The 26,080-nt window shown below is 41.9% G+C and overlaps 1 protein-coding gene across 2 annotated transcripts in view; it reads left to right on the plus strand.

Moving 5' to 3' along the window:
• AP2B1 (adaptor related protein complex 2 subunit beta 1) overlaps window positions 1-7,564 on the plus strand; it is a 94,150-nt gene extending 86,586 nt beyond the window's left edge. For both annotated transcript variants that reach the window (XM_056556729.1, XM_056556730.1), the window contains 3 exons: window positions 109-195; window positions 4,256-4,410; window positions 6,704-7,564. In XM_056556729.1, coding sequence (XP_056412704.1) covers window positions 109-195; window positions 4,256-4,410; window positions 6,704-6,778 — 317 coding nt within the window. In that variant the 3' untranslated portion in view covers window positions 6,779-7,564. The remainder of the gene's footprint in view (window positions 1-108; window positions 196-4,255; window positions 4,411-6,703) is intronic.
• The last annotated feature ends 18,516 nt before the right edge of the window (window positions 7,565-26,080 follow it).

A 26,080-nucleotide genomic window follows, 5' to 3' on the forward strand; every position in this document is an offset into this window, starting at 1 on the left:
TGCTACAGACACATTTGTACTGCTCATAACCATGAATTATGTCCATATCTTTCGCTTTGTAATTTTCATGTGTACAATAATCTCTCCTATTGTGTTTTCATTCTGTAGAGAGACAAGTCTTCCTAGCCACATGGAAAGATATACCTAATGAGAATGAACTGCAGTTCCAGATAAAAGAATGCCACCTGAATGCCGGTTAGTTGTAGAAATCAGCTATGTTTTAATGTGTACATTCTTTTAGGGAATTCAGAATTAATATTTACACCCACACCCTTTATAATCATTTAGGGTACTTAGCTTTGAGCTTGAGGTGACATTAAAATAAAGTGCATCATTTACTCTGTCAGACCAAGAGGCATTACACAATCACTTGGTTCCAGGTTCTGTCACTTTACAGGTGATCACTAAGTGTTCACACTACACCTTTTATGTCGTTTTTCAGACAAGCACTTGACCCCTATGCCTCACTGTGCAAATAAAAAACCAAAAGAATACATACTTACCTCCACTGCTCCTACGACTTCAACTGTGAAATCTTCTAGGTCTCTCTGCGCTCCTTCTCTGCCAGCTTCTGATGACATTCCATTCCTCTACTCAGCGAGGTGTCAACAGGAGTGAGGTATAATGAAGAGAATAGGGTGGTCCGGCACTGACAAGACTAAGGCCAATGGTATCTGGATAAATACAGTAGTGGAATATGTGGTAACCCCAGAAGTAATGTTGACACCTGTGGTGCAAAATCCAGCAAGACTTGTATGCAGTGAAAATTAAGAAAATAAGACTGCACTCACCCTACAATGGAACTTTATTTGGGTATTCCAGGCATGTCAAGCAGGTGCGGTGGTGGAGGCAGGGGACATGACCGGGACAGACTGTTTCAGGAAACAGTCTGTCCCCACCGCTCCTGCTTGGCATGCCTGGAATACCGAATAAAGTTCCGTTGTATGGTGAGTGCAGTCTTGTTTTCTTCATTTTCACTGTGAACAGGAGTGAGTAGTCAACAGAAAGAGGAAAAACAGAAGCGCATTGATAACCAGAAGATCAAACAGTGGTAGCACAGCAGGAACTGATACTTCTCCTCTTTTCAATTCCTTTCTTAATTTTGTATTCAGTAATTGCTAATAAAACTAATAAAAAGTGTGAACACATTCTAACAATGAACATTTCTAGGGTTCCTTTTACATGGGTTGATTATTGCCTTTTAACCAGTGCTGATATATGTGCAAGTCAGTCAGTGCTCATTCAAAGGCCATTTAAACTGGTCAATGGTCAGGAATGAACGACTGCACAATTGCTGGATCACAAAAGATGCCATTTTCCGACAAATAGGCATTTACTCGTTGATTGGCTGAACTCATGTCCTTTTACATGGGCCGTGATCAGCAATTATTGTTCCTACAAACCCTGGTTTGATCTATAATTGCCCTTTGCTAAAATCTTAAGCTGCATTATGTATTACTCCTTTAGTGTCATATGGCTTGGCGGTGTTATGACAGTAATATGGAATACACCGCTATTATGAAGCATCTGATATAGATTGCTCTATCTTACCTAACTGGTTTGTTATAAGCTTAGAAATAATAGGAATGCACCATACCAGGTATAATTTGTTGTACTCCTAAATATGAGGTTATATTAACACTGATGTCACAAGTCTGTTGTATCATATTTTCATTGCCCTAACAAGCTGAATAGCATTGTCTGTCGCACTGTTCCACCCAGCAAAACAAAAAAATATAACCAAGCAAATATAACACTTAGTAAACCTCCTCCCTGTGCTTCCGAACTATAAAAGACTGCATACTTACCTCTACAGCATCCTCACTGTTAGTTCTTCCGGTCCCCACTGTGCTCTTGTTCTGCCACCTTCTAGTGGCATTCTGCTCCCACACATTGCCTGCTCAGCTATGTGATGGCTGAGTGGGATGTCATCGAAAGCTGGTAGAACAAGAGCCTAGCAGGGACCAGAAGTTCTGACAGTGGGTAGATAAGTATGCCCTTTTAATATATTTTGTGCATTAGATAGTTACAGATTTCACAATCTGAGTTTCCGGTCAGTGAATGTACATATTACTGTTCCTTTTTCGATGCTGCTATGCATACATAAATGTGGCTCTTATAGTCAACTAAACTGGCTGTTTTCTTAGTTGCCTAGAGAGGAGTTGATCAGAATCCTGCTTGCCTTCATATCTTCTTTCTCACTTCTGTTCTGCCCTTATCTATTGTCCTTTTCTGCATCCTCACATGTGAGTTCAGTCAGTCCCTTCTCTCCTGCGACATGATGAAGAGTCTAGAGCGTTTGAGAAAGCATCGTAGCTGATTCCAGTTCAGCGGCTTCGCTGTGTGCGAGAGAGAGTGTGCGATGCTAGCTAAAAATAGTTCAGGTCATGTGACAGTCTACTGGCATTATATCTGAGAAGAGTTATTAACCCATGGACTCCTAGGGAATTCTCTGCTGTATTGCGAGAGGCCGCAGGATTTTTATGCACAGAACAAAGGCTTGCATTGCAGTGTTTGTTGTGCTGTGGGACTCTGCTACAATCACTTGCCCTTAAAAGGAACAGTTTTCTGTGACTGCAAACCTGTGAATGAAAGGTTATTCTGTGTGTAGCATCTCTTGGCCTGCAGCAGGGGTATGACCTGGTCTGGTAACAAATCCTTGCATGTAAGAGTTTGGATATTTGAAGTTGCACACTGTACGTTACAGAATACAGAAATAGAGCCAACCAGGGCCGGGTCATAGTTGTGCCAGTGCAGACTGCCTTCAGCTATCACTAGATCTTTACACTGATTTCCTTTTGTAGATTGGATAACAAAGTAACAAACACTGACTAAAAGAAGGCCATATGCTCAAAAAATATAAATTCAGCTCGGTTTTGTCATACAGATGGCCAACATCGAAGGTTGTGAGGAGATCTTGGACCTTTGTTTGAGAGCAGTTGTTTACAAGGCTTTATGATAAACACCTTTTACTGTGTATCTGCTTTGAGGACAGTGTTAAATATTTATACATGGCTTTCATTGGCATTCTGAGCCAAGCTGACTTGCACATGGCATCTTAAGGGCTCGATTATTTAGGCAGTATCTTTCTTCTATCACACAATTGTGGTTTCCTATCCACATCTATTTATTTGTGTGTTTTAAGTGGGTCATTATTCAGAAAACATAAAGTAGCAAACTACAAGCCTAGTATATTTAGCTGTAAGCTACTATTCTATAAAATACAAATTATCACAAACAGAGCCTATTTTTTCCTAATTCATTTACTACGAACAAAAAGCCTTCCGAGCCGCTTTCAAAAATCTTTATTTTTATTTTATTTATTTTTTTTATATTCAAGAACAAAAAAAATACATGGTCCACAAAACTGATATTTCTGGTGGCTTTTGCTAAACATAATTTTTTGCAAAGAACATGAGATGATTCTTAGCACACGTTTTGGCCAAAATATGGTCCTACAAGATAAAGGACTGGGAATGGTAAAGAGGTAATGATTTCTATAGTGCTCAAGAACACTACTCCTGTTCTTTATTCTTTCACAAGAGAGAAGGATCAGAACCCCTCTGCTGCTCCATCATTGCTTTAATAGGCCCAGTTAAAGCAGCTACTTTGCATCTTGTGTTCTGTTTCTTGTCTTGGTCGCATGCATCTGATGGCTCCAAATCCTGTGTATTGAAAAACATTCTATCTTTTGGAAGTGAATTGTTGAATATGTTCATAAAGTTTGGTTAATCAATTATTTTTCCCTAAAAAAAAAAGTGTCTAAAAATGTTTTCCTCTTTTGTAAAGAGAACAAATAGATTTTGTTGGAGAACAAAGGGAGGACCCTTCCCCTCTATGAGCAGCTATGATGGCCTCAGCTCATTCTTAGATCACATATTTAAAAGGTTTAGTACCTATTTTCGATGGTGGAATATGGTTATTTTCAACTTTGCTAATGTAGGGGAGCCTGTTTTGTATAGAACACTTCTATGTTGGTTCTTGGTGATTGGATGCATTTATGCTCTAAAGAGCTTTTCTCTTTCATCTCCTTTGATTATTGTAGTACAATCTTTCTATTCCTGACACCGCAGTGCACATTTTTTGGGAACTGCTTAGCACAGATGTTTATTGTATTCTAAAGAGAAATCATTGGCAATTGCTACAATTTGGCATGACATCGTTCATGGTGTTCCTTTGTGTGGTACATGCGCGCTGATCAGATGTTTTTAGTATTGCATTGCTGAAAAACATTCACTTTTCCTTCTTTTTTTAGACACAGTTTCCAGCAAGCTACAGAATAACAATGTTTACACAATTGCAAAAAGGAATGTGGAAGGGCAGGACATGTTGTACCAGTCTCTGAAACTTACAAATGGCATCTGGATCTTAGCAGAGCTGAGGATCCAGCCTGGAAACCCAAATTACACAGTAAGCAATATGTTATTGTGATAAGACGTGTTAACATTAAAAAAACATAACTGATTTCTTTAAAAAACAGCAGCATACCTGTCCTCGGGTTTTGTGTGGTTTTCAGCCCAGTTTTGTTGAAATGAATGGTGCCAAGAAATACCACATACAACCTGAGGACCGGTGTGGTGCTGTTTTGGTGTGGAAATAATGATGTTCTGGGTCTCTTATATGTCAGACCCAAGTGGCACCTGCTGGACCCTGTTTACTTTAATAAGGTTTGTTGTGTTATTGTCATGGTGCCTGGCATTGTACCGGACAAAAAAGTGCTGTATGCTGCACTATTTTGTTATGGACGTTTGACAGAATCTGCAATGAAGACGTTGTACGAAACCTCAGAAGCACATGTGTCGATTTTAATATTTATGATTGTTAGCACTATTGGGTAGTAAATGGCAAATATGATTTTGTGGAAAAAAATTAGCTCTGTTTTTCTGATCACAGATACTAGAGATGAGTGAACTTACAGTAAATTTGATTCGTCACGAACTTCTCGGCTCGGCAGTTGATGACTTTTCCTGCATAAATTAGTTTAGCTTTCAGGTGCTCCCGTGGGCTGGAAAAGGTGGATACAGTCCTAGGAGACTCTTTCCTAGGACTGTATCCACCTTTTCCAGCCCACCGGAGCACCGGAAAGCTGAACTAATTTATGCAGGAAAAGTCAGCAACTGCCGAGCTGAGAAGTTTGTGACGAATCGAATTTACTGTAAGTTCGCTCATCTCTAACAGATACTTTTTTTGGGCTGCTTAGAAGGGATTATCTTGTATGCACAGGATGCATCTGTGTCCCAGCTGTCAAACCACCGCGATCTCCATAACAAAGACCCACCTCTTCCAGCTGCATGGATTTGCATAAGGCACGCATTCTATGTCTATGGGAGCAGCAGAGATACACCAAGTGCATGGGCTGTCTGCTGCTACATGCAGCTAGTAGAGCCGGGGCCCATGGCCTGGTCCTCCTGCCTAATCTGATGCTTATCCTTAGGATTGAGGATACATTCATTCTTTGTGCTTGATAACCGCTTTAATGTAATGGTAAATGTGAAGCTTCACATTTTAGCCTTGCCATTTTAATAATTCTAATAAGGATAATAGGCAGTGGCATTATCAGTGCCTCCCTACTGTAATAATAATAGAGAGCAGGAACATTTTAATGATAATGCTATCAGGTCTGGTGGAATTCTGTATCACTGTCCTGCAATTGAATACAGCCTGTATTTTATGAGTGAGGAAGGTTATAAACCTGTTAGCACTTTGCACGGTCTCTCCTAGCACTCTGAAGGGAGAGTCAGATATATACAGGGCCTGCAGGAAAGTGATGGTGACCCTAAATTCCCAGAAATTGACTTACTAGAACTTTCCTACTTGTAAAGGGGCAATTCTTCCAATAACACCTTTCGGTTGCCCTCTGGCTACCCCCAGGGAAGTTTTGAAGAATATTTTATTTTTGTCAGTAAATCTGTTTGTTTTGCATCATGTGAATGGCAATGCAGTTTCCTGTTAAAAACAATGGGGCACCATTTGTGGGTGGAATAGCCATGGATTTAGGCATGGATTACATGTGCCTTCAAAGACTGAAAAAAGAGACATTATTTCTCCTCAATGTCTCAGCCAGCCAACTTACTCAAAATGGTGCTGTCTACAGATGGATGTCTCTTTCTAATATCCCTTGTAATATTTCAAAATTCTTTAACCACCTGGTTTGTGTTGTCATCTGGGACTACAGAGCTGTCATACACTGTGTAATCCCTAATATCCATGCGCTGTCAATTCCCCATCTCACCACTACTTGATAGTTTCTGCCTGTAATAAGCATAGGCAGAAAGTTGAGGGGAGCAGCAGCTGGTGCATTATGGGGCTACAGATCATGTGATGGCTCTTTAATTGAGATAAGGATGGATGGTGACAGCTTTCTTTTCATAGTTTGAACATTACATTTGACTTACAGTGTAGCATAGTTGGCACAAGAAAGGTTTTCTTAATGAAAGTAGAATTAAAGAATGATTCCAATCTCAACAATTATGGCACATACACGTCTTAAATGTCTGATTGATGCAAGTTCCAGCTCTGCAAATGCCACCAATCTTCAGAATGAGGGGGCGCCTGGTCAGTGGAGCACCACAACTACGCACCTATCAGACATTTTCAGCATATCCTGCTGATATGCCATAAGTGTTGACATAGAAATTCCCATTTAAATACATGAGACATTCTCCTTTCATGATTTAATTTCTGTTTCTTGTTCCTCCTGCAGCTTTCCCTGAAGTGCCGTGCTCCAGAGGTGTGTAACTATGTGTACCAGGTGTATGACTCCATCTTGAAGAACTAAAGCGAACTGTGCAAAAGCTGACCTCTCCTAGATGAATACTAACTATTTCTCATGTAACATGTCTGTTTACCTTCCTATTCTTACAGTGCACTGAGTTTTACATTCCAACACTTCAAAGCTTGGGTGGAAAGATCTCTTGTTGTAATGGAGCAAACAGGAGAATAGGGGAAAGCACTTGTTAAGCACTGATGGGGATTAGAAATCTGTGGTAAGGTAACAGCCTTTTTTGGTAGGTACTGGCTATGTCTAGTATGCAGCCTCCTTAAACTACATGAGTACTCAGCAATATACATATATACCGATATCTTCTCCTCTTTAGTATGCTGTGCTTGACACGTTAATCCATTGCAGTTATATATTTATGACTCTGCATTGTGTAGATGTTCCTTGCCAATGTTCATCACAGTCACCATTGTAAATTAGAAAGACATGTCGTTGTAAACTTAGATTGGAAATATTGTATACGTGTACCCAAGCTCTATAGACCGCACCTAAGGCATCTGCCCACTATTATTCTTATCAGTTCACGTACCTAGCTTATAGTTTAAAAACTTCTGATAAGAAACGACCAGATGAGTGTCTACATTAGTGCCACTTGAGTTCCTGTTCTTGTGAGAATACAATGTGTAATCATCCATCCCCAATACGTGTACATTCCGTGCCAATGGTCAGTGCATTGCAGCCTAAGGGAGCATGTTGCTTGTTTATTGTTACATTCAGTTTCCTATGTTGCTAAGAAATCTCCACAACATTTACTGTAACAATAAAATGTATTTCCGAAAACCATGCCGAGTTATTTTGTGTGTGATAAATGTGGCTTCGTAAAAAAAAAAAAAGAAAAGAGAGAAATTCTCCCACCACCACTGCCCCAGCTTTCACAGAGTAAGGAAATATGTATATAGATCAAGCATATGCAACCTTCGGCACTGCAGATGTTTTGGACTACTTCTCCCATGATGCTTCGGCAGCATTTTGGCTGAAAGAGCATCATGGGAGATGTAGTCCAAAACATCTGCAGTGCCGAAGATTGCCGCAGCATGGCCTGATGGTATGGTGTCTGAAAGGGGCGTGGTTTAAAGTGCTAGGACGTTGAAAGCTAAGATAAAGGGGGATATTTATCAAAGGATTTAGACTGTTTTTTCCTGTCTAAATTTGTCGCACAGAAAGTCGCAGTCTAAATATGTGCGACTTTTCTGCGACTTTTGCTCTAGAGGATTTTTAGAACATGTTGCATGCAAGTCTAGTTTAGACGGAAATACATTGGAAAATGCATTGGTGCTGAATTTATCAAAAGCGACTTTTCAGCGACAAGTAGCATCGGCTGGAAGTACGCCGAAATGTCTGACCATGTTGGAGCAGGTTTAAATATAGTCTAATGCATAGATCCCGAAGTCTGTGCACAGAATTTATCAAGAGCCGTGTGCGTTTTGATAAATTAGGCGCGCAATAGACCAGACTAACCCTCTGTAGTTTGGTCTATATTGATGCGGGGCATAGACAACTTTGATAAATATCCCCCAAAGTGTCACATGATCTCTGTTTGAGTGGAGAGGAGAGACAAAGTGGACCGAGGATGATTTTTCTTCACTTTCTGCTTCTCACAGCATATTCAAACAAGGAAAAAATGGCTCAGTAAGGTAATAAGTGTAAAATACAATACAGTACTTACACAGGTTTTGATAAATCTCCCCCATATTTTTTTAATTCCCTCTAAGTGATAAGCCTTTAAACATGCTAATGTAAATTATTTGTATAAAATGTTAAAATGAAACCTGTATTTATCATGAAAAAGTTATTGAGATAACTGTTTACTAAACAGCTAATCTGTGTCTGGTCCTGAAGGCCCAAAATAATAGACATTTGCAATTTGTTTCACAACAAATCGATTTTCGTACAAATTTTTATTCTACGTACAAAATTATTCATATATTCATACAAATCTGGTTATCCGAATAAACAATATGAATAAGAGGAATAAAATGCCGAAAGTCTGAATGAGGATAATGATTCATTAGTTAATGAAAACTGTTTAAAATGTCAAATATTGTCAAATATTTTTGTTTCCTGTCTGCCTAGCATAATGAAAATGCATTTAGGGTTATTCTATTTATTTTTTTATTTTTATTTTTTTTAAATCATGGTTCATTGGGTATCATAGGTTACTATAGTTCTATTAACATATTTAACATAACACATGACATTACTCTCATCCGAATGAATAAATAAAACAAAAATGCCAAAAAAATTTGCAACGGTAACTTTACCGAAAGAAAGCAGTAATGAATGCTATATCTGTCCAAAACCATGTTTTCACTTTAGAATAACAAATAATTTAGAATACATACAGAATGCAGTCGAAAAACAAAAACGACGGAACAAAAAAAAACGCTTTATAAAAATATACTAACAGAAACAAATGTTTCCTTTGTACAGATGTCAACAAAATACAGTGGACCTGAACTGGTTAAGTCTAAAAATGTTTGGCAGATTACAAGCCATGCTTATCTGCGCTCTGTATTGAAAGCTGAAAAGAAACCTTTTTGTCCCTGCCTGCAGTATAAAAGGGCATTTTTCCATTAGAATGAATGGGTGTTTTCTTCAGGTAGGTTGATTTATTCCATTATGTGACTTGTAGTAATAAGAGGGGCTTTTTTTGGTTACTCCAAAAACAAACAAGATACATTCACCTGTCAATAGGAGCCCTTTTAACTTGTATAGTGAGACTGGGTTCACATGGCTGTATTGTATTGTAGCTGTGTGAATGATGTATATTTAGTTCCAAAAACAGGCTCAGATCCCATGGGAATATGGGAAAAACTACACAGTAATATGTCTGTGAAAGGGAACACTAAGATAACACATCCTAGATCTGAATGAATGAACTAATCGTATGAAATACTTTCGTCTTTACATAGTTGAATGTGCTGACTACACAATCACCCAAAACTTATCAATGGAAATCAAATTTATCAACCCATGGAGGTCTAGATATGGAGTCACACTCAAAATCAAAGTGGAAAACCACACTACAGGCTGATCCAACTTTGATGTAATGTCCTTAAAACAAGTCATAATGAGGCTCAGTAGTGTGTGTGGCCTCCACATGCCCGTATGACCTCCCTACGACACCTGGCCATACTCCTGATGAGGTGGCAGATGGTCTCCTGAGGGATCTCCTCCCAGACCTGGACTAAAGCATCCGCCAACTCCTGGACAGTCTGTGGTGCAACATGGCATTGGTGGATGGAGCGAGACATGATTTCCCAGATGTGCTCAATCGGATTCAGGTCTGGGGAACGGGCGGGCCAGTCCATAGCATCAATTTCTTCCTCTTGCAGGAACTGCTGACACACTCCAGCCACATGAGGTCTAGCATTGTCTTGCATTAGGAGGAACCCAGGGCCAACCGCAGCAGCATATGGTCTCACAAAGGGTCTGAGGATCTCATCTCGGTACCTAATGGCAGTCAAACTACCTCTGACAAGCACGTGGAGGGCTCTGTGGCCCCCCCCCCCCCCCCCCAAAGAAATGCCACCCCACACAGTTACTGACCCACCGCCAAACTCATCATGCTGGAGGATGTTGCAGGCAGCAGAACATGCTGCATGGCGTCTCCAGACTTGGAGACGTGCTCAGTGTGAACCACCTTTCATCTGTGAAGAGCACAGGGCACCAGTGGTGAATTTGCCAATCTTGGTGTTCTCTGGCAAATGCTAAACGTCCTGCAGAGTGTTGGGCTGTAAGCACAACACCACACCTGTGGATGTCGGGCCCTCATACCACCCTCATGGAGTCTGTTTCTGACTGTTTGAGTGGACACATGCACATTTGGGGCTTGCGGGAGGTCATTTTGCAGGGCTATGGCAGTGCTCCTTTTCCTCTGTACAGGTTTGATAACTCTCCTCCCTTGAGTTTTCCTTAAAGGAGTACTTTGGTGGAAAACAAATGTTTTTTTTTTTTTTTTTGAAAGTTGAACAGATTTGTAAATTACCTTTATTAAAATATTTTTATCCTTCCAGCACTTATCAGCTGCTGTATGCTACAGAGGATATTGTATAGTTCTTTTAAGTCTGACCACAGTGCTCTCTGCTGACACCACTGTCCATGTCAGGAACTGTCCAGAGCAGGATAGGTTTGCTATGTTTACTCCTGCTCTGGACAGTTTTTCTGACATGGACAGGGGCAGGGCCGGCCTCAGGTGTTCAGCCGCCCTCCCCCCCCCCCCCCCCCCCCCATTACCCCACAAAGAGGAAAAAAATCTTTGTAACAAATATTTATTTTTAATTACAGATAATTTAAGTGCAAGCGCAAACAAGTACAATAATAAATAACTGGATTGACTGGTAACAATCATGTATATCAATGTATACATAAGTTATACATAAGTTTATGTATTGTAGAAGCAAGAGCTATGTTGTCAGAACACTATATCTAACTATTTTAAAGCACTAAGCATGCATTGACTCTCCCACATTTCTTCAACCAATGTTTTTGTTTGGCACCCTCTAGACAATTTGAAGCACACAATAAGCCACCTTCATTCCCATCAACAAAACCCTTGGCCACCCGTTCAATAAAACCCTTTCCCCCCCCTAATCAGTCCCCTGTCCCCCTTCACCAGTCCCCTTCCCCCTTTAATCAGATGCAGACCCCCTTAATCAGGCCCTCCCCCTTCACCAGTCCCCCTTAAGCAGACTCAGACCCTTCACCAGTCCCTTAATCAGACTCAGACCTTCACCAGTCCACTTCTCTGTCCCCATTAATCAGACCCTCTCTCTTTATTCCATAATTAGACGGACGGACCCTGCCCCCCTTCAAATATCCTATGCCCTGTTTAACTCCTTAAGGACATCTATAACACGGGGCGGGCCCGGCCCGTGGCTTATAGAGCGCGGCATTGATCACGGTGCCGCGCGCTATTAACCCTTTAGACGCGCCGTTCAAAGTTGAACGCCGCGTCTAAAGTAATAGTGAAAGCATGCCGGTTAGCTCAGGGAGCTGTTCGGGATAGCCGCGGCGAAATCACGGCATCCCGAACAGCTTACAGGACAGCTGGAGGATCCCTACCTGCCTCCTCGCTGTCCGATCTCCGAATGACTGCTCAGTGCCTGAGATCCAGGCATGAGTCATCGATCACTGGTTTCCTATGAGAAACCAGTGATCAATGTAAAAGATCAGTGTGTGCAGTGTTATAGGTCCCTATGGGAGCTATAACACTGCAAAAAAAAGTGGGGAAAAAAAAGTGAATAAAGATCATTTAACCCCTTCCCTATTAAAAGTTTAAATCACCCCCCTTTTCCCATAAAAAAAACAGTGTAAATAAAAATAAACATATATGGTATCGCCGCGTGCGGAAATGTCCGAATTATAAAAATATATTGTTAATTAAACCGCACGGTCAAATGGCGTATGCGCAAAAAAAAATCCAAAGTAGTGCATTTTTGATCACTTTTTATATCATGAAAATGAGCAATAAGTCCTATCAATGCAAAAATGGTACTGCTAAAAACTTCAGATCACGGCGCAAAAAATTAGCCCTGATACCGCCCCATACACGGAAAAATAAAAAAGTTTATAGGGGTCAGAAGATGACAATTTTAAACGTATAAATTTTCCTGCATGTAGTTATGATTTTTTCCAGAAGTACGACAAAATCAAACCTATATAAGTAGGGTATCATTTTAATCGTATGGACCTACAGAATAAAGATAAGGTGTCATTTTTACCGAAAAAATGTACTGTGTAGAAACGGAAGCCCCCAAAATTTACAAAACAGGGTTTTTTTCAATTTTGTCTCACAATGATTTTTTTTCCGTTTCGCCATAGATTTTTGGGCAAAATGACTGACGTCATTACAAAGTAGAATTGGTGGCGCAAAAAATAAGCCCTCATGGATTTTTAGGTGCAAAATTGAAAGAGTTATGAATTTTTAAAGGCAAGGAGGAAAAAACGAAAATGCAAAAACGGAAAAACCCTCGGCCCTTAAGGGGTTAAAAAATTAATTAATTAAAAAATCACAAACTAAAACAATTATTTAGAACAGCCTGGTACAGTGGTCCCTCAACATATGATATTAATTGGTTCCAGGAGAACCAATATGTTGAAACCATCATATGTTGAGTACATATGTCTATGTAAAAATGGTAATTGGTTCTGGGGCCTCGGAACCATTGTATGTTGAATACATATCTCTATGGGAAACTGCTAATTGGTTCTGGGATGACCATTTTATGTGGAGTGTATGGGGAGTGTTTAACAAACCAGGGTGCCTCCAGCTGTTGCACAACTACAACTCCCAGCATGCATGTACAGCCATTGACTGTCTGGGCATGCTGGGAGTTATAGTTTTGCAACAGCTGGAGGCACACTGATAGGGAAATATTGATGTATGGGGTGTATAGTGTGTATATGTATTGTATGTGATGTGTGACATCGCATACAGTACTGTACAGTTCTTTAAATACCTTCAGGGGGGACAGAATGTCCTCCATTACGATCCTGCCGACTACAGCTCCATAGGAAAGGAAGGGGAGGGCAGCCAGCAGCTCATTGGATGCCTGCAGCAAGATGCTGCAGGCTATTGGCTATGGCTGCTCTGGGGGGGCGGGGCTTACACGGAGCTCACAGTGGAAGCCTGCGTGAGTTAGCAGGACAGCATGTGAGTAACAGGAGGCAGAACGGGGCACATTAAACAACTGTCAGTTGCTGAAGTTGTCAGCGCTATCAGATAGCTGTTTGTAAAATGGCCCCGACACACAGCAGCATTGTATGTCGATGCTGCCTTCAACATACGATGGGCTCGGAGAGGCCATCGTATGTTGAAATGATCATATGTCAGGGCAATCGAAAGTCGGGGGGTCTCTGTATGTACTTTTGAAGGCGGCTATGCTGCTCCCTGGAATCAGCTTGTAGAGCACCTGCCACCGCCTTCACACTGCACACAGGGATCCTTCCACGGCTCTGTGTGAAGACCCGCGCAGCACTTGGACGCTGGCCGCGCCCAAGCTCCTCCTCCTCGCTCCCGACCTTGCTTCCTCCTCCAAAGTAGCTGCAGCTCGCTTCTCCCATCTTCGTCCGGCTTGTTACACTGCGAGTTGTGTCGGCCGCCCGGCGCCCCTGTTGCTATGGTGCCTTGTGCGGCTACACAGCTCGCACACCCCAAAGGCTGGCCCTGGACAGAGGTGTCAGCAGAGAGCGCTGTGCTCAGACTGAAAAGAAATTCAAAAAGAAAAGAACCTCCTCTGTAGTATACAGCAGCTAATAAGTACTGGAAGGATTTATATTTTTAAATAGAAGTAATTTACATATCCATGCAGTAGAAAAGGAGTAAAACGGAGCAACTCACCACACCGACCCAGGTATTCTATGCAAGGGGTACTTTATTCCAAAGCTTCAACCATGGAAGACAAGCAGGGGAGAGTGAAGGTAGGACGCGGGGGTATTCTCTCTCACCGAGAGAATACCCCCGCGTCTTGTCTTCCATGGTTGAAGCTTTGGAATAAAGTACCCCTTGCATAGAATACCTGGGTCGGTGTGGTGAGTTGCTCCGTTTTGCTCCTTTTCTACTGCATGTAGGGAAGACATAGGGAAGCCGAGTATATTGCTGTATCCTGAGTGCTCACAGAGGTGGTGCCGAGTCTCCCTTTGTATTTTGTAATTTACATATCTGTTTAACTTTCTGGCACCAGTTGATTTAAAAAAATAAAATAAAAATTCCACCAGAGTGTGCGTTTAATGTAAACCTCTGTCTTGCACATAGGCTCTCATGCTTCCAGCATATCCAGAAATCATAAGTACACATCAGTGTATGTATCACAGTTTGTATAAAATACATAAAAAAATGGATTGAGAACGCAAATACAGGAAACTTGGTGTATACAATAAAACTGATGTAAAGTGCTGAATTGGCTTTGAAAAGATCAGTAATGTGACACCCAATTAGGATAAATATTAATGAAAAGAACCAATTGATGACAAAGAACCGATGAGTAGCAGCACAATAGCCCCACATGAATTGCCGCCTCACACAGAAGCTTTTACAAATCCCAAGTTTAAGAATTACAATTCAGAATTATTTATTGGCTAGATAGGAGGCTGCATTGGTCCGGTTTCAACAGGGGGTGAGTTCTATGAACGCTTTACCTGGCACAGGGTGGAAAGCTTTATTAACTAAGCTGAATTCATACAGCTGTGCCGTGGGGAGCTCTGTATCTGAAGTCAAAATCTGGATTGAGGTGCAAATAGAAATCATTATTGAGGATGGAAATGTGATACTTGGTACAAGGGAGAGCTCTGATCACTGTACTGTGACAACTGAAAGAGAAAGAAAAGCCTGAAGAAAAACCCTTTTCTTAAAAAAGGACTTGCTTTTTATTCATAATGCAAAGGTTGTGTATGCAGAATCAACAGAAGGGTGCAGCCCAATAAACTGTCTATTGGAGATCTGCTGGAAAAATATTCCTATGTGCACTCAAGTATCCTAAATGTATAGACCTGTGTAGTACCACAAAGTGCCAGAAATAATATACATATCCCCATTTTAATAAAATGAATATATGCAAACAAGATTAAAGTATTAACACAATGTATTAACTTGGCACAACGGCACTATATACAAAAGTCAGAGTAGAAAGTTACCGAGGAGGTGAAGGCGATACGTACCCTCTGAGCCCGCACACATTGCAGGTGCATGATTAGAGGTTAAAAAAAAAAAAAACTGTCACAAATGATCATCATATGACCAGGATAGATACTATTGTATTTTTGTCTGATTTTCATTTGTTCGCTTTTTTCCCGAATTCTTTTTCTTATAAGGCTACTGTCCAATTTTCTACCCTCTAAGGTGGAGGTACAGTGAAACCAGACACTTTTTGAGTCATAACCGGATGAGGTTGTTCTTTTGGAACAATGATCCAAACTCTTGTACTTAATTTTACAGCTTTTATAATTATGGTCATAAAAATGTTTTTTTTCCAGTTAAATTATATGCAATTCAGTATCAGCCTTTTCTTTCTCCAAATGAGATTATGGTTGGCCTATGTTCACACTGCTAAGTTCAATGAGTTCTCCCTAGGTAGCCATCAGAACTAGTTTGCAGAGCTGTATACTATGCCTTCCTTCCAGCTGAAACAAAGAAACATTTGGGAAAATCCTTTTGCTTAGCCAATCAGTATTGCTTGTTGACTGAGGCAATGTACACACTGTTTTAGCCATTATTTTCAGCCATTAAATTTTTATGCAAAAACATCTGTAAAATAGCAGTTTTGGTATAAAAAGAATCTGCATTTTTTTCTGTAAAATTAGCCCTTTTTAACAAATATTTTTGGCTGATTTTTAAAGGGTTACTCCACTAATATTTTTCTATTCCGCCCAACTGCAAAAATAAAAATACCGTAACAAATTTTAACTTACCTTCCAATGCTTCCCCGGAGTGCCAATATCGCTCCTCTGGGCCAAGTTTTTTCCTGTATTCTGGGGCCCGATGGGTTACACTGCTGCAGCAATGTCCCACCACAGTCAGTGATATGCTGAGTGGCAGTGTCGTCTAATGCACTCAGCCTTCTTCCTGGTGCCCGGGCCTATTACATATTTTTTATTTATTTATTTTAAACCTGTGTTACAAGCATTTAAAAGGTACATAGAGAGGAATACTAAGGAATTAAAGGAATACCAAACATTCATCAAAACATGCTCTTTTTTTTGAAGAAATAAGGCGTCTGCATGCCTCTCATAGTATACATACAGTAGGTTATTTCTGCTAAATTTCCAGCAATTAAAATGTATGCTGCATAGAATTTCATATGGATGGAGGTATGGTCCCCTTGAAGCATTACTGTAAAGGTATAATATCTCAGGCATACAGTGTGTAAGCCGTTGTCAGTACAATGTTGCACCTCCATAATAAGCTTACACTGAGAAAAAGTAATGATGAATAAGTATTAGATTTTATAATAAATATTAAAGTATATTTGCTAATGTGGTAGCCCTTGGGGGGGGGGGGGGGGGGGGGTGTATGGTAGTGGTGGTATGGTATAGGTATATATGGGGTTAATGTTAACCCTAGAAGAGTTCGTGACGCCAGGCTGAGGGCTGGTATGCTGAATCAGTGTTCCGGCCTGTCGCCGCCCTTCCCAGTAACGATAGGTGCATAAAATAACTGAAGGTCCACAAGGAGATTTGAACTTGAATAACATTTACTGAAGTGCTTGCAATATTCACAGTACAGTTACAGTCTCATACAAACAGTCCTTTGGTTACTTAGTGACTGGCAGTAGTTGCGGACCTTGAGCTAGACAATAAGTCTCTTAATTTAGGAAGAGATTTGCAGATCCGTCCGGATTTAGGGGACTTATTAGGTCCGGAGATGCTGCAGAGTGTTTGGGAGGTGATACACTCTATAATTATAATCGTTCAGCCATTGCCGCAAGGCTCGGGCCTAACTCACTGCGATTACTGCTGTACAGGTCTTGCTTGCTTGACAGCCCACGAAGTAAGAGAGAGAAACATGGCCGCTGCTCCCTTATATGGGCAGGGGGCGTGGCGAATCTGATTGGTCCGAACGTCTGCCATTCACCTTAAATGGTGTGAGGGGATTGCTTACGTCACAGGATCTATATATACATTATAAAACCAAAACGAGGCTAGAGATACCAAAGTGAGGCCTGGAACGCATCACATGACCCGAAGGCCCTGCGACACCATGGAAACAAGTAATTAACCATTTATTAAAATTTATACTATACTTTTTATATTATCTATGCATAAATTACTAATTATACATTAAGATAGAGGCGACTAGGGGTAGACTAGATTACAGGGATCCCTACGTCCTAGGGACTCTGGCTATGGGGACCCATAAATAGATAAGTACAGTATGAAATGCTGTACTGGGACACCACACTAAGTAGAGTTATTTAAACCCTGAGGTTCCTTTAAGATGAAAAATAAAATGATGTTTGGAGTGGTGGCTGAACACACTCATCTTCCTCTTTCCCAACCTCTCAGAGTCTTATGGAGCAGCTCTGCCCATTCTCCTTTACTGCTTAATACAGTTATGACTGGGACACCCCTTCTAAAATCATACAGAAGGTTGATATATGGAAAACCAAGGACTAATTTAGTTTGCAGTTTGGCCCATTAAGCTGTGATCTTGCAAACACAATGCAACATCTGAGCAGAAGACCTGAGTTTGGAACTTGACATAATGGGGGTATTTCTAATTTGCGAGTATTTTGTCGTCTGACCAAAACATGAAATAATCGCACAATTTCTGTTCATGCTGCAGATAATGTACAATTATTTGCTGTTTTCTCTATGGCTTGCAAATGAGATACGGGCGGAGGGTGCAGGCCCACATAGGCCCACCCTAGCTTGCCAGATTTATGGCAATTTATACTGGCAAACTCAAAGCTAGCAGAGATTTCAGCATGGGTGCACTGGCTTGCTGGATTTATGTAGGGACATCTGCCTCTAAATAAACCCAGCAAGCCTGTGTGCTGGCAGCAGAGCCCATACCCTGGGGGAGGTTTGATAAATGCCCCCCACTGTAATTTAACGTAACAATACATCATAGGTAAAGCTACTAAGTTATAGTGTACAAAACGACTCTACCCTGCTACTTCTATTAACTAAATGTTCAGCGCATGATGTGACTGTGTCCTGTGACACTGCATCCTACAATCACACATACAGTAAAAGAAATAGTAGGTTGCAAACTCTCTGCCTACCACATAGGATGAGCAGCGGGCAAGCTTACCACATTTATAAACGTCTTTCTATTTTTACCCATGCTGTGAACGGCTACATCCTAACAAGCTGTCTTTGCCATGTGCCTCAAACTAAGACATCCCATGGGCACCTCCTCTGAGAAGCAGCTGCCGAGCTTAAATTAATGCGGCACAATATTCCTTGATTAAAGTCGCAGCTTCTCATGACATGCCTTTTTGCAACAGACATAATGAATAGAAATGTTCATTCTTCCAATATAATAAACATATTGTCAACTTCATGCATTATGTTAAAACTCTGTCCTGATCTGTAGCCAAGGGAAGAGAAAGGAATTTTAATTTAGGCGTGTTATATTATTTAGAATTGGATGTATTGAAAAGCCTTCAATCTTGGTGCACTTCCGTTGGGACATGAAGCACTAAAGCAATAGACAGTAAAGGAAAAAAAATATTTGATCCCCTGCTGGTTTTGTACGTTTGCCCAGTGACAAAGAAATGATCAGTCTTTAATTTTAATGGTAGGTTTATTTGAGCAATAACAGACAGAAAAACAAAAATACAGAAAAATACATTTCAATTAAGTTATGAATGGATTTGCATTTTACTCAGTGAAAGATCTTATCTCCTGGAGTTTCAATGATCATAAGAATAGTGAGGAACCAGCCCAGAACTACATGAAAGGAGCTAGTTTCATAGTCACAAAGAAAACAATTTGTAACACACTACACCATGAAGGGCTGAAATCCTGCAGTGCCTGCAAGGTCCCCCTGCTCAAGTAAACACATGTAGAGACCCATCTAAAGTTTACCAATGAACATCTGAATGATTAAACTCTTAAGGACGCAGGGTGTACAGGTACGCCCTGAATCTCGAGTCATTAAGGACACAGGACATACCTGTACACCCTGATCCCGTTAACGGGGTTTAAACCGTTCTCACCAGCAGAGAACCGGTTAAAACCCATGGGTCCTGGTTGCTACTGGCAGCCAGGACCCAGGGCTAAGGCCGGGCACCGCCGATCGGCCCTATGCCTGGCATCAACCCCTTAGCCTTATTGTCTGAAACAAAACTAAAACTGTCCCGGCATGCTCAGTGGAGCTAATTGGGACTATCGCAACAAAATCACAATGTCCCGATTAGCTTACCAGACGACGAGAGGGTTCTCACCTGCCTCTCTGTTGTCCGATCGGTGATCTACTGCTTCATTCCTGCTGAGCAGGCTAAAGCAGCAGAGCACTGATCAATGCTATGCTATGGCATAGCATTGATCAGTATATGCAATCAGAAGATTGCATGTTTTAGCCCCCTATGGGGGTTAAAAAGAAAATAAAGTTAATTGTTAATTAACACTTCCCTATTCAAAGTTTAAATTACCCCCTTTTCCCATTTTTTTAAACAAAGTAATGTAATTAAAAATAAGAATGATGATATGTGGTATCACCATGTGTGTAAATGTCTGAACTATTAAAATATAAGGTTAGCTAAACCACATGGCCGATGGCGTACATGTAAAAAAAACGTAAAGTCCAAAATTGTGCATTTTTGGTCACTTGATATACCATAAAAATATTAATAGCAATACAAAAGTGGCACCGATAAAAACTACAGACCACGGCACAAAAAAAATTAGCCCGCGGAACGGAAGTTTGCGGTATGTGAAATTTGTATTGCCCGACGCCTGGGACATGCAGTTCCAAGCGCCGGGCAGGTAAATTCTTCAGGCATCCTTCATGCCGGAAGGCTTCACTTACCCCACCCTCCTCCACGTCTCCGGTTGGCCGGCCCGAGTCTGATGAGGGACATCGCGCATGTGACGTCCCTCCGCAGACCCGTGCAGGAGGACGTCAGTGACGTCACTCGTCAGGCCGCCAGCGGAGAGGAAAAGAGCAGGACGGGTTAGTGTGTCTATGTGTCTGTCTGTGTGTGTGTGTGTGTCTGTGGGGAACCTGCCACTACCTAATGTGGGGAGCCTGCCACTACCTAATGTGGGGAGCCTGCCACTACCTAATGTGGGGAAACTGCTACTACCTAATATGGGGAAACTGCTACCTACCTAATGTGGGGAAACTGCTACCTACCTAATGTGGGGAAACTGCTACCTACCTAACGTGGGGAAACCACTACCTTCCTAATGTGGGGTAACCGCTGCCTTCCTAATGTGGGGAAACTGCTGCCTGCCTAATGCTCCCCCCCCCCCCAGATGTAGCACCCCCATCATCCTTAAGCTCATGCTATTACCACACAGGGGTAGGGGGAATGGGGGGGGGGGGGTTGCTGGTAGATGATTGTGGTGGGGGGTGTTGCTGGTGGATGATGAGGGGTGCATGATGAGGCATTATATGTAAGGGGCGCATGATGGGAGCATTATATGTAAGGGGGAGCATGCGACCCAGCCTCACCCAGCTGCTACCTCCAGTGGCCCCCAGATAATTTGAGTTTGAGACCCCTGCTCTATCACCTCCGTGCTGCCAGTGGCAATGCCCCCTGAGATTGTTTCCCCTCCTGTACTATAGCATGGTGGAGCGGGAGCTGTCAGCTGTCCCTCTTCACCACTCCCTCACATTTCTCACATGCTGCTGCATTCTTGCAGTGTGAGCCGCTGGGATGCCAGCCCCGGAGATCACCTCCCCGCAGCTCTCACACTGCAAGAATGGAGCAGCGTGTGAGAAATGTGACAGCTGGAGAGAGATGCTTGGGCGCTGTATGGTACAGGGGAATTATTAAAACTTTGGGGAAGGGGGGGCGGTGTGCATGCACAGAAGAAGGCAAATTATAAGTGAGGGGCACATAACAGGGGGGCATTATATGTGAGGGGCACAGAACAGGGGGTATTATATATGAGGGGTACATGACAGGGGGGCATTATATGTGAGGGGCACAGGACGGGGGTGCATTATTTGTGAGGGGCACATGTCAGGGGGCATTATATGTGAGGGGCACCTGACAGGACCCCTCCCCCTCCGTCATGTGCCCATATAATGCACCTTTAATGCCCCCCTGACCTTTGCCCCTTACTTATAATGCCCCCCTGTCCTGTGCCCCTCACATATAATGCCCCCTGAGGGGGCAGGACATGGGGCATTATATGTGAGGGGAACATATATATACTTTGAAAAAAAGGCCCATCGCAATCTTCAGCACGAAGCCCATGATGCTCTTAATCCGGCACTGTGTACCACATGAAATCTGTCAAGTTACACAGTTTGGAGCCATGTCACCTATTAACAAGGATAACACTGGCTTTTTTCATAAACACACAAGGAAAAATTCCATTAAAGGGGTACTGCAGTGGAAAACATTTTTCTTTCAAATCAACTGGTTCCAGAAAGTTAAAGGGGTACTCCGCTGTAAACATTTTATCCCAAAGGATAGGGGATAAGATGTTAGTTCACGGGATCCAGCTCCTGGGGACCCCCACGATCTCTGCTGCGGCTCCCCTGTCATTCGGTACACAGAGCGAACTCTGCTCAGTGACGGATGACTGGCGATGACGGCCACCACGCCCCCTCCATTCACATCTATGGGAGACATGAATGGAGGGGGTGTGGCGTGACATCACAAATGTGGAAGCTGCAAGCATCCGTGTTCGGGATGCCGCAGCTGCCGGACCGGAGATCGCGGGGGTCCCCAGCTGCGGGCTTGAACAATCGAGCCCCTATCTCGCTGATCCATGCAAAGCTATGGCTTTGCAGGGATCAGGGTAAAAGATCAGTGTGTGCAGTGTTATAAGTCCCTATGGGAGCTATGACGCTGCAAACAAAAAAGTGGAAAAAAAAGTTAACAAAGGTCATTTTTAAAATAAAAGTTTGAATCACCCCCCCTTTCCCATAAAAAAAAAACTGTGTAAATAAAAATAAACATGTGGTATCGCCGCGTGCGAAAATGTCCGAACTATAAAAATATATCATTAATTAAACCGCACGGTCAACGGCGTACGCGCAAAAAAATTCCAAAGTCCAAAATAGCGTATTTTTGGTCACTTTTTATATCATGAAAACATTTATAAAAAGCGATCAAAAAGTCTGATCAATACAAAACTGGTACCAATAAAAACTTTAGAACACAGCCCAAAAGATGAGTTCTCATACCGGCCCATACGCGGAAAAATAAAAAAGTTATAGGGGTTAGAAGATGAGAATTTTTAACGTAAATTTTCCTGAATGTAGTTATGATTTTTTGCCGAAGTATGACAATATCCAACCTATATAAGTGGGGTAGCATTTTAACCGTATGGACCTACAGAATAAAGATAAGGTGTCATTTTTACCAAATAATGCACTGCGTAAAAACTTAAGCCCCCAAAAGTTACAAAATGAAATTTTTTCTTCAATTTTGTTGCACAATGAATTTTTTTTCCGTTTCGCCGTGGATTTTTGGGTAAAATGACTAATGCCACTGCAAAGTAGAATTGGTGGCGCAAAAAATAAGCCAACATATGGAATTTTATGTGCAAAATTGAAAGCGTTATGATTTTTAGAAGGTGATGAGGAAAAAATGAAAATGGAAAAACCCTGCGTTAAACAATTGTGTTTTCTATCCCCTCAGCTTTTTTTTTGTCTTTGCTTGGTCTGCACTCGGCCCCTCCTCCTCAGCCCAGGCCTATATATTTGACAGGAAGCTGCATTAGGGCCCTATTCCTCCTGGCAGCCTCCCAGTCTCATACTGGGAGCACATGGTGAGAGAGCCTTTTACACCTGTTCCCCCTGGTGTGGTGCTGTTTGGTGTCTGTTGCTGCCCCAGCGCTGTGTCTGTGGGGTGGCGCGGCCCAGGGACTGGTTTGAGTAGCATTGGGGCTGCTCTGCCAGTTGGGTCGTTCCCCCTGTGGACACTGGTGTCGGGGCGGTGGTGGTCGTCAATCAGTGCTGCGTCATTTTATGCTAGGGATGCTTGGGACCCACTACTTACAGGTGGCCGTGACATGGTTAGTGGGCTTGCACTTCATGATCATAAAGTACACTAACAACCTGTTAGTTTAATACATATTGCTGAGAAGCCTTAGATCAAGGTGCATGTTGTAGATGTGCGACCATGCCTGTTTTTTCTCAAGTTGAATTCACATAATGTTAAACAAATATGGCATCAATATTGCATGTGTCTATATGTGATTCTCATAAAATAATGGGCAAGTGCAGAAAAAAAGACAAATAGAAACAACAAAAGTACAATATAATATACCTAGAGCAAATTACAAACACTCTGGAGATCTATATTGTAAAATAATTCCAAAATTATGCAGTTTCTATTTTGACCACCAGGCCTAAAACTAAGCTGAGGCTTCCTTTTCTGTGCATATCTCTTTGCAGAGCTCTTCTTATCATCACAGGCAGGAGTACAGTAAAAGGTGACTCCAGTAGAGAAATAACAGAAGTATACACCATAGCTATTGACACGAATCAGCCATCATGTAAAACCATCATGCCTGAGGTTCTATCAGTCTTCTCTAGCCATTTTGTTTGTCTTTAAAGCCCTCTAGTATGCCGCTCACTGCAATTCACTCCACTAGAGAAGGTGGGATGTTCCTCTCAAAAGGGTTGGCATCTGCCGTCACATCCCATGCATGAACTTCTGCCCTCACTCTTTCCTCTCACAGTAACAAGTAGCAGATATACAGGGTGGGCCATTTATATGGATACACCTTAATAAAATGGGAATGGTTAGTGATATTAACTTCCTGTTTGTGGCACATTAGTATATGTGAGGGGGGAAACTTTTCATGATGGGTGGTGACCATGGCGGCCATTTTGAAGTTGGCCATTTTGAATTCAACTTTTGTTTTTTCAATAGGAAGACGGTCATGTGACACATCCACTTATTAGGAATTTCACAAGAAAAACAATGATGTGCTTGGTTTTAACATAACTTTATTATTTCATGAGTTATTACAAGTTTCTGACCACTTATAAAATGTGTTCAATGTGCTGCCCATTGTTTTGGATTGTCAATGCAACCCTCTTCTCCAACTCTTCACACACTGATAGCAACACCGCAGGAGAAATGCTAAAACAGGCTTCCAGTATCCATAGTTTCAGGTGCTGCACATCTCGTATTATCACAGCATAGACAATTGCCTTCAGATGACCCCAAAGATATAAGTCTAAGGGGGTCAGATCGGGAGACCTTGGGGGCCATTCAACAGGCCCACGACGACCAATCCACTTTCCAGGAAACTGTTCATCTAGGAATGCTCGGACCTGACACCCATAATGTGGTGGTGCACCATCTTGCTGGAAAAACTCAGGGAACATGCCAGCTTCAGTGCATAAAGAGGAAAACACATCATCATGTAGCAATTTCGCATATCCAGTGGCCTTGAGGTTTCCATTGATGAAGAATGGCCCCACTATCTTTGTACCCCATATACCACACCATACCATAAATTTTTGTGTTCCAACAGTCTTGGAGGGATCTATCCAATGTGGGTTAGTGTCAGACCAATAGCGGTGGTCTTGTTTGTTAACTCTTGCTGAATGAAGCTAGGACAGCCACTGATGTTTCTTCATTAGTGACAGATTTCATGCGTCCACATTTTGGCAAATCCAACACTAAACCAGTTTCATGAAACTTAGCAAGCAGTTTGCTAACTGAAGCATGGGAGATGGGTGGTCTTGTAGGGTGTCTTGCATTGAAATCTGCTGCAATGACCCGGTTACTGCGTTCACCAGACATCAACACAATTTCTATCCACTCCTCACGTGTTAACCTTGACGACATGTCAATGGCTGTAAACAAAGAGAAACTTGTAAATAACTCATGAAAGAATAAAGTTAAGTTAAAACCAAGCACACTAGTGTTTTTCTAGTGAAATTCCCAATAAGTTTGATGTGTGACATGACCCTCTTCCTATTGAAAAAACTAAAGTTGGATTCAAAATAGCCGACTTCTAAATGGCCGCCATGATCACCACCCATCTTGAAAAGTTTCCCCCCTCACATATACTAATGTGCCACAAACAGGAAGTTAATATCACCAACCAAAGTCCAGGAGGAAAATAGCCAACCCGGCACAGCTTAGATGTACCTGCTTGAGTATCCCTATATGGACACTTAATGGCAGCCCAGGCGAGCGACGTAGTGGTGGTGCTAAACTCGTGTAGAAGTGTAGCTTCATATAAAGTCCAAATTGCAAAAAAAGAATACAAGTGTACTCCCCACGTTAGTTGCACTTCAAACAAGATTTATTTCAATCCACAAGGGATCAGGTGTGGGGAGACAGTGGCGGGGAGTGTTCGTGGGCTATGGACCTGTCTCGCGCTACAAGCGCTTCATAAGACCCCTTGCTCACGTCAGAGATAGGTCCCCACCGGAAGGGTATCCAAGGTTACAGATAAACAATCTTTAAAACATATAGTGAAATACAGGATCAATTCAACTTCGACATCTTATCAGATCCACTGCAAAACACATAAAAGCAACAATCTCTATCTTCTATGAGACATAGACCATGCTGCAAGGTAAGAAATTCATTAGGATTGCTCTCCTCGACGCAGGAACGCACTTAACTCATTCCGGTCGTTCAGACCAAGTGGTCCTGTTGCGTTAAGGTGAGCAATCCAATAGGCTTCTTTACGAAGTAGTTC

Source organism: Hyla sarda, chromosome 2 (genome assembly GCF_029499605.1).
Source record: "Hyla sarda isolate aHylSar1 chromosome 2, aHylSar1.hap1, whole genome shotgun sequence".
Classification (NCBI taxonomy): Eukaryota; Metazoa; Chordata; class Amphibia; order Anura; family Hylidae; genus Hyla; species Hyla sarda.